At 40.9% G+C, this 15349-nt stretch overlaps 2 protein-coding genes across 2 annotated transcripts; one reads left to right on the top strand and one right to left on the bottom strand.

The window, feature by feature from the left end:
- Positions 1–548: 548 nt before the first annotated feature.
- On the top strand, positions 549–4542 carry LOC125218099 (peptidyl-prolyl cis-trans isomerase FKBP43-like). Its single transcript, XM_048119693.2, has 12 exons — positions 549–688; positions 852–925; positions 1217–1449; positions 1629–1771; positions 1989–2229; positions 2345–2467; positions 2591–2815; positions 3189–3462; positions 3584–3671; positions 3785–3826; positions 3914–3962; positions 4087–4542. The coding sequence occupies exons 1-12, from the start codon at positions 676–678 to the stop codon at positions 4169–4171; spliced, it is 1590 nt and encodes a 529-aa protein (XP_047975650.1). The 5' UTR covers positions 549–675; the 3' UTR covers positions 4172–4542.
- Positions 4543–11819: 7277 nt separating this feature from the next.
- LOC125218236 (proteasome subunit beta type-1) lies at positions 11820–15137 on the bottom strand. Its single transcript, XM_048119871.2, has 7 exons — positions 14943–15137; positions 14734–14841; positions 13698–13779; positions 13157–13286; positions 12926–13068; positions 12765–12851; positions 11820–12147 (listed from the first exon to the last, which is right to left on the bottom strand). The coding sequence occupies exons 1-7, from the start codon at positions 14987–14989 to the stop codon at positions 12073–12075; spliced, it is 672 nt and encodes a 223-aa protein (XP_047975828.1). The 5' UTR covers positions 14990–15137; the 3' UTR covers positions 11820–12072.
- Between the last annotated feature and the right edge of the window lie 212 nt (positions 15138–15349).

Here is a 15349-nt window from a genome sequence, read left to right as displayed (position 1 = left end):
TGAGTATAGAGAAATTGCCACACAAAATTGTTCTACGCTAACTTTTCCTTCAATAATACCCCATGTTTTTATGGAAATTGCAGTGGAGGGGGAGAGCGGCTGAGCATATAGAATAATAGAATGCACTAGGATTATAGTTTTGAGAAAATTTTACGGTGTTAATGAGAATGTAACAGAATGTATTATATTCAAACTTTGTCAACCATTTTATATGATTTATGTCAACTTCAAACTTTTTGTACTAATTGAAACATTGACCAAACTTTTTGTATGTATGGTAAATTCACAAATTTACTTCATTATAACATTACATTTATTTGGTAAAAACATTGATTATATATCAACATAACACAAGCTGTAATCACATCATATGTAGTCGGAATCAAGCTATTTTCATAATCGACAAATTTAAAAGTATAATTCACCAAAATATTAAATTTAATACACGTAATAATAAATTCATTCAAATTAAGATATTTTAGAAGATCATTCAAATTATATTGCAGCATAATAAAAAAATGGAAGGATGGAATGTGATTTATTGAAATCCCGCGGTTCAGCGCTACTATAAAAGAAAAAATATTTGAAGATATATAAGCCCTAAACCTTTGCCTCTCTCTAGGGTTTGAAAAGCAAGGGAAGAATAGTTTGCTCAATTCGAATTTACGAACACTGATGGCTTTCTGGGGTGAACCTTCCTTCTACCAACGCCCCTCTTTTTCAAATTTTCTTGTTTTGTTCTTGTATTTCATCTATTGGCTCAAAATCGATACTTCTAATGTATTTTAAAGGATTTAAATTATTCAATAAAGTGGAGTATTTATTTTCCTAAACCTGTTGGTGAATTTCAGGTGTTGAGGTGAAGCCCGGAAAGCCTGTTATTCATTCTTGTGAGAAGGCCATAGGAAGGCTGCGGATTTCCCAGGTACTAATTTTGAATAGCTGAAACAACCCATTGTCTAAATTTATACTAATTCATTATATTGGATTATGAGAAATTTCAAACATAAAAAATACTAGCCTTTTGAGTGGTTGTTGTGCTCTTTCTTTTACAGTATCATTTAAGAAAACAATCTTCTCAGATAAAAAAACAATCTTTTCAGATAAAAAACAAGGATAGAAATCATAGGAGCATACTTCGCTTCTTGTGTAAATTCTGTGTATTTTGCTATATGGAATTTCATCATTGTGTGTATCTGGTGTCTGAATTGCATAGGCAACTCTGGGGATCAGTGATGCTACCAAGAAAAGTATAGTACAATGTAATGTGGGTAAGAAGAGTCCAGTTTTGCTCTGTGCTTTGCTGCCCAACCAGGCAGAGTCATGCCATTTAGATTTGGAGTTTGAGGAGGCAGATGATGTTGTGTTTTCTGTTATTGGCCCTCGGAGTGTCTACCTCACTGGTTATTACATTCGTCAAAATCAGCAGTCGGGTCATCAAAGTGATTCGTATCCTTTTGTGTGGTTGATATAAGACATTTACCATCACTATGTCCTCTTTGCTTCTAAAAATGCATGATCTTATCACACCACCTGTACAGGTACACTGATTCTCGTGGTGGGAAACTGATTTGAATACTATTTGTTTGCATGTTGAGAAATGTATGTCCTTCACTTATGTCCAATAGAGAATCATATGGGGTGGATATTCAAAATAGTCAGACAGAGGAATCTAGTTATCAAACAGATGATGACGAGTATGAAGACAGTTTCATTGATGATGATGAAGAACCACAAAGTTTTTCACCATCCCCTGTTTCAAGAAGCAAAGGTATTTTCTACAGACACCCAAGGGTTATTGGTTCTGTTTCTTATAACTGGATGTTCACCTGCATCTTTGTTAATGTGATTTATAGATTTTTAATTATAAGGTTTGATTCTTGTAAGAATGATAGATAGGATTTTATTGTTTATAATATATAAAAAAATATCAGTACTTATTCACTTTACCTTATGAACATTTTCTATTTATTAAATTATTATTGTAGAGGATGAGACTGCATCAGAAAGTGACAAACCAAACAATGCAAAAGGTCGACGCAGTCGACTTATTAAGAAACGCCAAGTAGTGGAGTCTGAAGATGACAGTGAAGATGATGATGGCTTCCTTCTATCTATTTTTAAAAGTAAAAAATCTGAGAAGACAACTTCCACTGGTGTAGAAGGCAATATTGTCAAGCAGAATGTACCTGCAGACAATGGGAAGGACCAGATGCATTCCCTTGACCGGTTAGTAATTACTAGTAGTGTATCTATCAAGAGGCTATGCAAATATTTAGACTCACTACCAATTATGTAAACCATTAACATGCCTCTTACTTGACACCCAATATTTCTGGATCAGAGCAAAACCAAGAAAGAAAAGAAAAGAACGGGCTGAACAAGAGAAGGCCAGTAAAGATGAAAGTAATGAGGGTTATAATCACAAAGAAGATAAAATGGATGGAGTTAAAGCCTCTAAAAATCTGTAAGCATTTTATCTTGTATTTTTTTTTTGGCATGATTTGACAGTTGGATGGTGTAACTCTCTTCCTGCTAGTAAAATCTAGCTATGGGTAAAACTTCATCTTATAATGCATACTCAAAACAGGGATATTGAAGATCACCAATTGGCTCCCGAACTGGCCTCGGACAAATGTAGGAAATCAAAGAGAAGAAGGAAACTACTTCAGTCTGAAGTGGCATGTAAAGAAGAGGTTGATGTGAAATCAGAAAATGTTGCTGAAGATGATTACCTCGAGCAGAATTTATTACATACTGACAGCAAGAAGGATGTGTCAGCCGCAAATGTAGTTATAAAAAAGCAGATTGACAAGTTAGTATCGAATCTTGATTGTTTTCTGTTTTCTGATTTTTTTCTGCAATTATCTCTCTTTGGGATTTCTTTCAGAATTGTCCTCAGAGGTGATGCATGTTATTTTCTCATTTTGTTTTACATTGAAACTTTAAAAATTGAACAAGACATACATTAGTGGTTCTTTCAATATGAATGCTAAATGCTAGTATTTCCTAACGATACAATTAAAGACAGAGTATATTATGTTGTAATGTTGGTAGAGGTGAGCAACCTTTTCGGACTCATTCAAGATCACATGGTCCATAAGTTGAGCACATAAGTTATTACTTGTATATCTTTTGGCTATATAAGCCCAATCATGTCAATTTATAAAAGAAGTTTCTACTTACAGTGACATCAGCATAAAAGCTGGTTTACTGGATACTGCTAGTCAACCGGAGAAGAAAATTAAGAAGGCGACGAAGAAGAAGAAAGATCAAGGCAATGGAGAGTCTGATATGGGATTGCCTGATACAGCGAACCATCAAGAAATGAAGCCTGTGAAATCCGAGAACTATACTTCAAATGCAGAACCAACACAGAACAGGACCCTATCAAATGGACTCATTATTGAAGAGGTGGCAAATGGACCTCCTGATGGAAAAGTAGCTTCTCGTGGGAAAAAGGTAGATATGAGTCAATTGACCACTTAGAGCTGCTCCATTTTTTATCTGTTAGTTATGTTAATGATCTTACTACTTAATGATCTTACTACTTACCACTCTGCCTAAATTCACTATGGATCAGGTCAAGATTTTTTACACTGCCATTTTGAAGGAGAACGGTCATATATTTGACTCGAATGTGGGCAAGAGCCCCTGCAAGTTTCGTTTAGGTATTAACTTTATTTAATTTGAGCAGTGTGGTCTCTTTTGCCAGAAGGATAGCTGGATAGGAAACTGGGTCTATATATTTTTCTAATAAAATCATCCCTTCATCTTTACTCAGGCAATGAAGGAATTATTGATGGATGGAATCTTGGCATCGAAGGTAGTTTGCTTGAAACACAAATATAGTCCTCCTTCCTTTCTACTTCCTCATATTATTTTCTTCACACATAAGTCACATGATGTTCAGGTATGCATGTTGGTGATGTGAGGAGGCTCATCGTCCCACCATCTATGGGGTATGGCTATGAATCACTTTACCAAGTCATGAATACTTATATCTGATCTCTCCATGACTGATGTCCACAACATCTCTGTTCTCTGGTAATGCATATCTTATCTTAGTTATCATTCATGGTGCAGTTTTGGGAAGCATGGAGCAGGTGAAAATGTTCCACCGGACTCATGGCTTGTATATGATGTTGAATTGGCGGGTGTCTCCAGATGATTTGATCTTTCATATGATCTGCTCCTCCGTTCAAAACCTTCAATTGGAAGAAACGAGGACTGAAACAGACAATGACTCGTGAATTGTGGTGGTCTAACGCCTGTGCCTCCAATTGAGATTTATATCCATGGCAAAGCTGTTTCTGTACAGATCTTGCATCGGGTGTTTACGAGGTCTTTGTAAACAAGGATATTAAGTGTACCTACAACTCTATGCTTAATCTCCAATTTTGATGATTTACCACACTACAATCCCATATCCACCAAGCTTCAATTTACATATGTAAAATATTATATCTGCTTTTATTTTCCTAGATGTGTGCGTGTAATTCATTTTATATCTATGATGTTTAATTTATTTGACAGATCTAACATATTCTAAACTTTAGTGGAGTTCACGAACGAGGATGGTGTTTGCTCCATTGCATTGAAATGTAGTAGTACTAGTATTTAATTGCAATAACATACTCTTTTGGTATCCATCGGCCATTAAATCAAAATCTTCAGCATTCATTTCTATCAAATGTTAATCAAACTTCTACAAGCAACTGCACTGCGGCTTGGTAGGGCATACAACCCTACATCTCTCTCTCCACGCCCTTCCTTAGGTCTGAATATTTAACTCATTATTCATGTTATACTTCTAAAATTAAAATACTAAACAATATATAACATAAACTCACTTTGTTAAAACATTACAAATTCTTACAAATTAAAATGCAAAAATACTTAAAAAATTTTAAAAAATAAAGTAAAAAGTACAGCGGTACTGAAAATGTTGGTGCATGCACAAATTTCTTTGATCAAGTCATTTTGGAGGTTGTGGTGGGTTTGTTCTTGGCACATAGAAGCTGGAAGGCTGAATAATTGCCAAACTCTACAAGTGCACCTTGAGTGGGTGGTTGCTCACCACAGTCCCGATTCATCATGCCAATTTTTATGTTGTCATCTTTATCTTCAACTACTGCATACATGAAGTATATTTATAGAATTTGAAATTAAAAAAATTCAGAAACCCCACCCACCCCTTATTCCGACGCGGCCTCAGGCTCCCGTGCGGCCGCGCCTATCCTGGCACCTCTACGGCAGCCTCAGGCCGAACGACGCCCGTCCCTGATAGGGATCCAACCGTTGGCCAAGGCGGAGGCTCACCAGCAAGCCACGCCAATGAAGATGCAGAGCAACCAACAAGGGGAAGACGCAGAGAGAGAACGAGTCGAGCACAAGCACGGAAGGACAAACCCAGACGGAATGCGTCTCGACCCCTAAAGTTTAAAGACTTCGTCACCTATTAGAATTAGGATTTATTGGGATCGTATCTTTTTGTTTATTTAGTTTTGCTTTCCTTATTTTTGGAACAATTGCTTAGTTTAGATTAATTAAATCTTTTCGGGTTTTCTTCTTGATTCTTTCCCGAATCGTAAGTCGAATCAAGCAGGGTCCGAACTCTATATATAAAGAGTTCATTAGAGAGTAAAAAATCATCGAGAAATAAGAAATAAAATTCTTTTCCTCGAAACCATAATCCTCTCAACCCTAGCCTCCGCTAGGTTTATCGTTCTTAGTGTTTCTCATCACAAACAGGTGCTCAATTCCCTTGATCGAACTTCAGGTTCTATCAATTTGGTGCTTTCACTGTGTCCTCTTCTCCCACCGTCAGTATGTCATCATCAGGAGCTAAACCGACCGGCGACGAGGAATCCCCGCCGCGACGTTACACGAATGAGGAACTGACGGAGCAGTTGTTCGATATGAAGATCCGTTATGCCAACTTCGACAAGAAGATGTCGTCCAACCAGTTCGATTTTGAGGCGTTCACACGGCGCCAAGAGTCGACGAACCGTAAGATTGAGGAGAGTCTTTCGCTGCTGATCGACGCTAGTCTCCATAACAGGCCACCGGACCCGCAAGACCACGCCCAACCGCTAAGGGCTGGCGGCTTCCTCCGTCCGTCGTGCAGGCGCCGGAGGGTGTCGAGGTGGAACCCATTAAGCGCGTTAAACCGGTGGCACCGCGGTTCAACGGTGAGCATGCTGCGGAGTGGATCCGTAGTATTCAACGTTACTACAATTATCATTACACGCCTCTCAAGGATCGATTACACCTATCGGCCTATCTGTTCGATCACCCGGCGAGCAGTTGGTTGACTTATTGGGAGGATAATTGCAAGACTAAGTCGTGGGAACAATTTTTGCTGGCCATCAAGCAACGTTTCGACCCAGATTTATACGTAGATCATGTAGGGTGCCTGGCCGAATTACGCCAGACATCTACGGTGGAGGCCTACCAGTCAGCCTTTGAGGAACTCATGCAGAAAACCACCGATGTAGGTGAACCAACATTGATCTCCCTCTTCATCGCGGGTTTACAAGACCCGATGAAACACGAATTGCTTACGTCCCGACCAGAGTCTTTGGAAGAGACCTTCGCGTTAGCCCAGCGTTCAGCAGCTTGCCATAAACTGTCGGCTCCTAAACCGACCAACCACAGGAACAACTGGACTGAGAGGGATAACCGGCCACGACAACCCCAACAACAGGCTCTCAACACACAACCTCAGCCTCGGCAAAATCAGAACCCGAACCTGCGACCGAACATTCCGGTGGTACGGATTTCAGCGGCTGTGAGGGCCAAACGGACCCGCCTGGGGCTTTGCTGGTATTGCCCGGAGAAACATACACCGGAGCACGTCTGCAGCAATAAGTTTTATGTTCTCATCGGGGCCGACGATGAGGATGACTCACTCGTCGATGATCAGGCCTCTGATAACGACGACGATGGGGAGAACATGGCCATTACTGGGGACGTATCCTGCATCAATGCCATTGGACCGAAAGTACGCCCGCGCTCTCTTCATTTACTGGGCCGAATTCGGGATTCTGAGGTGTCCGTACTGATTGATGGTGGCAGTACCCATAACTTCATCAAGCCCACCATCGCTGAACAGCTAAGTCTCCCGATCCAATCTATTGCTCCGTTTCGAGTTTTTGTTGGGAATGGCGCTGCAAATATGCTTGCTTGAAAAACTCCTATATCCTTGCATGGCCACGATTTCGACATCGATCTATTTATTTTACAGGTGGAGGGCCCCGATGTGATATTGGGTGTTCAATGACTACAGGACCTGGGGAAAGTATCCTTTGATTTCAGAGATCAGACTATGGAAATTTAATTGGGGGAGCAGACCGATCGTATTACGGGGCGAGGATGCGCGCCCACGGCAGATCTCGTACAACGGTTTATTTTCCCTCATCGGATCCGACCAGGGGTGTGAGTTGTTCGAAGTAATCCAGACACCTCCGGACATCGATCAGTTCTCACCGGCACAGAAACCTCTACAGCCGCACCCTCAGCTTGCGGCGGTTTTGGGGTCTTTTGGCGGAGTATTTGCTGTTCCCGACCAGTTACCACCGCCACGAATGTGGGACCATAAGATCCATCTGCCTGCCGGGACTCGCCTAATTAATGTTCGGCCATACCGATACCCTTATTTCCAGAAGACAGAAATCGAGCGGCAGGTGAAGGATATGCTACAGCAGGGCGTTATTTAGCCGAGTACTAGTCCTTTCTCGTCGCCCGTTTTGTTGGTCCGTAAGAAAGACAGGTCTTTCAGATTTTGTGTCGACTACAAAGCATTAAACGCTGCCACCACCCCGGATCAATTTCCAATACCTACGGCTGATGAACTATTCGATGAACTGAATAAAGCTCGTGTATTTTCAAAGCTGGATTTACGTTTGGGATACCATCAGATCCGCATGAACGTAGCAGATATTCATAAGACGGCGTTTCGCACGCACGATGGGCACTTTGAATTCTTGGTGATGCCCTTCGGCTTGACAAATGCCCCATCTACCTTTCAGGCGGCAATGAATAGCATATTTCGCCCTTTCCTCCGCACTTTTGTAATCGTCTTTTTCGATGATATACTGGTGTACAGCAAGACTATGAAAGATCATGTTGGCCATCTTGAGAAGGTTCTGGGCATCCTGCTTGAGAACCGCTTCTTCATCAAACTCTCTAAGTGTGCTTTTGGGGTGGATACTATTGATTATTTGGGCCATATTATTTCAGTAGGAGAATTGCGTGCTGACCCCGGAAAAATAGAGGCCATGACAGCGTGGCCGACCCCGAAATCAGTAAAACAATTGAGGGGATTTCTTGGACTCACCGGATACTATCGCCGCTTCGTTAAGAATTACTCGATCATTGCGGCCCCCCTCACCGACTTGTTAAAGAAAGAGGCGTTTTTATGGTCTCCAACGGCAGAGACGAGTTTTTCGGCACTCAAGAAAGCTATGACTTAGGCTCCGGTGCTCCACTTGCCGGACTTTGATGCCACCTTCATTGTTGAAACGGACGCCTCTGATTTCGGCATCGGGGCAGTGTTGCTGCAAAAGGAGCATCCTTTGGCATATTTTAGCAAGAAGCTGGGACCGCGACGTCGCGTAGCGTCAACCTATCATAAAGAGTTGTACGCGATTGTCGAGTCGGTTCAGAAATGGCGACAATACTTATTGGGCCGCGAGTTTATCATCCGGAGCGATCAGCGCAGTTTGAAGGAGTTACTTTCGCAAATCGTGCAGACACCGGATCAGCAGTTCTACATCCGTAAGTTGATGGGGTTCAAGTTTCGGATTGAGTACAAATCGGGCGCCTCGAATCGTGTGGCCGATGCCTTGTCTCGGCGCGATCCCGATCCGCTGGCCTCTGAGGCCAACCTGCTCACATTATTCGCCCGCCCCTTCCCGGCGATTTTGGAGACTATTAGAAATGAAAATTCTCGGCTGGCTGATTTGTTGAGCCTCCACGAAGCAGTTTCAGCAGGCTCACCCCCCCCCCACACGTGGCAACTGCAGATGGCCTCCTGTTTTTCAAGCACCGCCTTTACCTTAGCCGCGATTCCGCGGTACGCATGGACATTCTGGCGGAGTGTCACGGAGCAAAGTCCGCAGGTCATCCGGGAGAGAAAAGAACTTTTGCTCGAGTGGCTTCGTCGTTTTATTGGCCGGGAATGAGAGCTGACATTCGACGCTACGTGGCAGCTTGTACGGTTTGTCAAGCAACCAAGTACATCACTGATCGCCCGTCGGGACTGATACAGCCGCTCCCAATCCCGGATTCCGTTTGGGCTGCGGCCTCAATGGATTTTATTGTGGGACTTCCCCCGTCGCATGGCTACACCGCTGTTATGGTGGTCGTAGACCGCTTATCTAAGTACGCGCATTTTGGCGCCCTTCCGACCAGTTTTGATGCGCCAAAAGTGGCACAACTTTTTGTTAATACCGTGGTAAAATTGCATGGGTTCCCTGACAAACTACTTTCGGACAGGGATACCATTTTCATGAGCGAATTTTGGAAGGAGTTATTGACGTTGAGTGGGACGAAGCTCCAATTTACGACCGCCTATCACCCGCAGACTGATGGTCAATCAGAGGTAACTAATCGTGCTCTCGAACAATATCTTCGTGCCTTTACATATGAACAGCCGCGAAAGTGGTTTGAATTTTTGCCATGGGCGGAGTTGACAATGAATTGTAGTGAGAATGTGAGCATTGGGATGTCTCCTTTTAGAGCACTTTACGGGAGAGACCCCCCAAACATTTTTGGGTCACCGCCTGGTCCAGCAGAGAATGCGGAAGTCCGTGCGAACTTGGGGGAACGCACTGCTCTTCTGCGTGAGTTAAAGGCGAATTTAGCTCGGGCGCAGCTGCGTATGGTGGCCGCGGCAAATAAACACCGGCGCCATGTGGAGTTCAATGTGGGGAATCAAGTCTTGCTCCGTTTACAGCCATACCGCCAAGTTTCAGTGGGACGACCAGTTTCGGCTAAGCTCAGTCGTCGTTACTATGGCCCTTTCACGATCATTGAACGAATTGGTAAGGTGGCGTACCGCCTGCAGCTCCCTCTTGAGAGTCGTATCCACGACGTTTTTCACGTCTCTCTTTTAAAGCCATTCGTGCCTCCGTTGTCCGACACTGCGCATCATCAGTTGCCGACCGACTTCCATCAGAGCCATCCGATCGATGCCCCGGTCTCGGCCTCAGCGGAGAGGACAGTCCTAGTCGACGATTTGCCTCAGTGCCAGTGGCTGACGCATTGGTCATCGGATACCTCTACGCCTTCGTGGGTTCCAAAAGACCAACTACTTCGGCATTTTCCTACACTCCGACTTGAGGACAAGTCGGTTGTTAACCGGGGGGGAGTTGATAGGGATCCAACCGTTGGCCAAGGCGGAGGCTCACCAGCAAGCCACGCCAATGAAGATGCAGAGCAACCGACAAGGGAAGACGCAGAGAGAGAACGAGTCGAGCACAAGCACGGAAGGACAAACCCAGACGGAATGCGTCTCGACCCTTAAAGTTTAAAGACTTCGTCACCTATTAGAATTAGGATTTATTGGGATCGTATCTTTTTGTTTATTTAGTTTTGCTTTCCTTATTTTTGGAACAATTGCTTAGTTTAGATTAATTAAATCTTTTCGGGTTTTCTTCTTGATTCTTTCCCGAATCGTAAGTCGAATCAAGCAGGGTCCGAACTCTATATATAAAGAGTTCATTAGAGAGTCAAAAATCATCGAGAAATAAGAAATAAAATTCTTTTCCTCGAAACCATAATCCTCTCAACCCTAGCCTCCGCTAGGTTTATCGTTCTTAGTGTTTCTCATCACAAACAGGTGCTCAATTCCCTTGATCGAACTTCAGGTTCTATCAGTCCCCGACCCCACAATGGGGACTCGCGCCTCCCTTCTTTTCTCCCATTGTAATTTGTAAATGCTCTAATAAGAGTATCTCACCTCAAAGGAAAAAGATTAATGGAGAAGTAACTATAATAATATTTATATTTACATAAGCTCGTGCAAAATCATTATCTAAGAGAAAAAAAAGTATTTGAAATGGTATTATACTTTTTTTTTAAAATTTTAAAGATGCATGTTTATCTAGTAGGTTTGTGTTAAAATGACAACCCCTCTTAAAGTGACACCGTGACACCACTTATACAACAATATTATAAACGCTACACAACAATATTACAAACATTACACAACAATCTATAGATTGCTGTATAATGTGTCGGATATTGCTGGATAAGAAAAATTGCTGGATAAAGAGCAACGAATTGCTGGCCGTCTTTTTCAGATTTAAAAAAAAAAAAAAATTGTCACGTGGCAGCTTATTATTCGTCCACGTGTACAAATGATTGGCTAAGAATGGTGATATAGAGTGTTATTTTAAGTGGTGGTGGCACCCTAACATGCCCCTCATCTAGTATCCATATAAAAAGTACTAACAGCAGTATGATAGTTACAGTACATTTTTTTGATTATCTTATTTTCTTGGAATTCACTATATTTACCTTTTTAAGATGAATGAGTCGCTTTTCCTTTGAAGAAGGGAGCTCGTCAAAAAACATTTTTAATTTATCACCTCATTTTCTCCTATTTATTTCTTGGAAACTAGTATACTCATATACCATTCCGTCCAAAATTAGGAGAAACGAGTTAAAAATGTGGGTGGAATGTGAACTACACTTTTATATACTCCTATAGTAAAATGTGTGAAATGAATTAGTAGAATATTAGACCTATTTATCATCTAGTAGCCAATAGCTAAACTCAGTTATAGAGAGAATGTAAAGAAATATCCACGTTTCAAACAAACTGGTTTCATTTAAGTTTCATATAATTAAAATTCTTCCAGAACTATTACAGTTACCAACCCACGATCCATACATTTGCCACAAACTAAGATCCAAATACAAGCAGAGAATCCATGTGATTGGTAGTGAAATGAGGAAACTGATGGTGCCCCAGCAAAATTGTGTGTCGAGTAAGTGCACATCCTCGGACACTATCCATCTCTGGTTTCTGGGAAAGCTGGAGCACAACAAACAGGGATGGATCTAATCTTTCCTGAGTTCCATGAACTCTCGACGGATACCACTAGCATTCAATACGAGCATCTCCACTTTGTCTCCCTGCAATCATCAAAAGGTCGAGGAAATAAGAATGGTCCCCAGTGACAGTTGATCCTTCAAATATCTAAGATGATTGATCCTTGAATCTTTAGATAAGAATGGTCAGGACCCTAGTTAATAACGAAAATTTATGGCAAATTTGGTCAATCTCTCAACATGACAGTGAGCAAGTTACGATAGATTATCTTATGATGTCATAACATAAAAGGCTTATTACCCACTGATCAAATCATACGTTAGTTACCACCTTAAACCTAAATTACTCTCTCCTTCCCTTGCTAAGTGATTCATATTCCTTTTTGGGTCATCCTATAATAAGCGAGTTATTTCTTTTTTTGGCATTCTCTCTCTCTCTCTTACTTTTTCCTCTCTACTTTATTCCCTCTCTTACCTTATTCACTCTCCACTTTACTAACAAAACCTCATTTTCTTAAATCCCGTGCCGAGAAGAAACGACTCTCTTAGCAAGGGATGGAGGGAGTATGTTATAGGGCACAAGTAAAACGCAACATTCATAGAGAAGAACCCCCAGAGAACTTTAAAAAACCGATAGAGCCAAAGCTAAATCATTACACTTGATCTTACTAACTGGAAGGCTTGGGTGAACACAAACTTACTGTATATATATCTCTTTCGGTTGCTGATGCAAAACAGGTTTTGACCAAGTCGATGGCTTCGATCTCTGAAAGTGGAGTCACTGCGTCCTGCAGTTATCATCGTTCATTCAGACATTCAAGGTGAGGCCAGAAATGAGTCACACGGAAATTCGAATGCAAACCTTAGCAGGCAACAAAAGTGGACTTGGAGATTTCAGTTGGTTGTCCAAGAAGGGTGTGATAAGAGTTGCACCAGAACCTTGGGCACTGTATCCCACTCGTTCGTAAGATCCAACAGCATCATATGTAAAGACACAGCCCTTTCCTTTGATAATTTCAGAATGTAGGAAAAGATCAACAAACTAACAGAAAAGATTTGGGATAAATCAAACTAAAGTAACCTTTGCACTTACCCTCACTGTCAAGGCCCCCCAAGACATTAAAAGAATAGTATGGGAAGAAACGCTTGAAGTAGAGGGTATTTGAAAGCAACTGAGCCATTGCAGGGCAGCTCATTTGCTTGTTGTGCTGGTGTTGATAAAGCTACACCAAAGGAAAAAAGAAATGATAACTTTTTTGCTTGTGCGAGCCAAATTAAAGAACCATTAATACGAAAGCTGTCCAAAACATATTTTTAAGAGTCATCTATTATTGGTGGATGTTAATATATTTGTAAAGTCTATCGAGCAGAACATGCTTACCTGGTCCAACTTAAGAATCATAACCTAATCTCAGAGTCATCTATATTGTTGGATGTTACATAATTATACCATCAGAATAACCCAAAAGCGAAAAAGAAAAAGAAACAGAAAAGAACTATTGGCATAGAATGCTGGCAACATAGAGGTATATTACCAAGCCCCTGCAGCTGATACAAACATATTCAGCAAGAAAAGATGTAAATACTTTAAAAAAACATTAATAGCCTGTATACGGTATGTTTCAGCAACTCACCAAGTGTCTAGCTGCTAAGACCTTTTGCAGTGCTCTTACATCAGCCTGAAAACCTGAGGAGGCCATCACAGATTTGTCCGCTCTACATGGTAAAATGAACCAAAAAAATCTTATTACACATGATATGAGTGAAAAGATATACAATAGTAATTTAACAAGAAATCAATCAGTATACACAATAGGCATTACTAAGAGAAATCAATGGGCTATGCGTGGCCAATCAAAATTCCAGAAGAAAAAAGAGAAAGGCTAATTTTCCCAAGGGAAGGTTCTAGGCATATGAAGATTAAATAGAGGTGGATTTCATGAAGCAATGGAAATAGCGATGAGAGACCACTTTTACAATAGAGGGATATAACATGCACAATCTTTTCAGATTGTTTAACAATCAATAACGAGACACCTCCATGTTGCATTAAAAAGCTAATTCTAATAGAACTCACGCAAGTTCAGCAAAAGATATCAAAATTTTAATAGCTAAAGAGAAATAATGATTTATATCAAGCACATGTTTATTCTCCAAGACGCAAATACTTCAATCAATAGAACTAGGTGTCAAAAAATCGAACCATCTATGTAAATCTACCAGAAAGATAGAAGATACTAACAACTTAGCTCGTAAACTTTCCATTTTCTAATAAATTAGTTTGGCAAGCCCAAATTCTCATTTCTAAGAGCTGACTTGCCAGAGGATGATACAGTGAATCAAGAGAAAATAAATCAAATCGTTTTTGGCCACCCAGTGTTATGTTCTATTCACAAAAAAAAAATCAACACATTCACTCAAATGGGGGATAAAAAAGTTCTTTTTCTTTTCATTATTTCCCACTTGATTCTCTCGAATGAAAAATATAAAGGCACACCTCTAGATCACAAGAAAAGCTGGTTACAAAATTGTTTCACAGTTATATGTTGCCCGTTCATTTAACACATAACAAATGTGAGTACATTATACCTAATTCAGATTACCAATGGGGAAACATCAAAAGCAACTTAGCGGTCAGAAGAGAACACAGTATGAATCAAAAGGATTTACAGCTGAATAATTTTGGAGTAATCGCGGGTAAGGATACTGTAGCCGGTGGACATTCTAGTATCGGCCGCAATCACACAGTAATCAGCTCCGGCAATCGCGACACAGGTCCTGCATAGAAAACACACAACATCCAAACACTTCAGCAGTTAGAATTCGGAACCGGCATTCACTTTGCTTATGAAAAAATATCCACATAGGGTTTACAATACCCTCCATTGTTGTCGTAGGGAGACCAATTTGCTTGCTGCTTTGGCATCGTGACCTCGAATCAACTATCACGAACAATCAATCGTAGAAAGAGAGAGGGCAGGGCGAGTGAGATTATGCTGAGGGTTGAAATCGCACTTTTCTCAAGCTGTCTTTCCTCTCAAGAAAGCAATTCAATGACCCCGTACGACGTCGTTGCCATAAATTATTTGGGCCTGCTATTGTAACTGGGTTATTATAGTGCTTCATAGTAATGGACGAATCAGTTTTTGCCAAATTCGATTTAACATATCCCTTAATTACTCAATGTACACACTAGTTAGTACTCTTATAATTAAAAAAATATATGCAAATAATGAATGTAAGATTTATCCTTAGTCTCCAAATTAAATTACTAAAATTATTTTTT

Source organism: Salvia hispanica, chromosome 1 (assembly GCF_029641045.1).
Source record: "Salvia hispanica isolate PSC_SH4W2 chromosome 1, Shi_PSC_v1, whole genome shotgun sequence".
NCBI lineage: Eukaryota > Viridiplantae > Streptophyta > Magnoliopsida > Lamiales > Lamiaceae > Salvia > Salvia hispanica.
The sequence above is the reverse complement of the archived record's forward strand: the minus strand, read 5'-3'. Positions and strand labels throughout refer to the sequence as shown.

Excerpts from the sequence above, each read along its gene's own strand:
- LOC125218099 (XM_048119693.2), top strand. Across the intron at positions 1,450-1,628 it reads TCGGGTCATCAAAGTGATTC|AGAATCATATGGGGTGGATA; the intron begins GTATCCTTTTGT and ends TATGTCCAATAG. Across the intron at positions 3,963-4,086 it reads ATCGTCCCACCATCTATGGG|TTTTGGGAAGCATGGAGCAG; the intron begins GTATGGCTATGA and ends TTCATGGTGCAG.
- LOC125218236 (XM_048119871.2), bottom strand. The coding sequence starts at position 14,989 with ATGCCAAAGCAGCAAGCAAATTGGTCTCCCTACGACAACAATGGAGG. Across the intron at positions 14,842-14,942 it reads CCCTACGACAACAATGGAGG|GACCTGTGTCGCGATTGCCG; the intron begins GTATTGTAAACC and ends TTTTCTATGCAG. Across the intron at positions 13,069-13,156 it reads GGGGGGCCTTGACAGTGAGG|GAAAGGGCTGTGTCTTTACA; the intron begins GTAAGTGCAAAG and ends AAATTATCAAAG.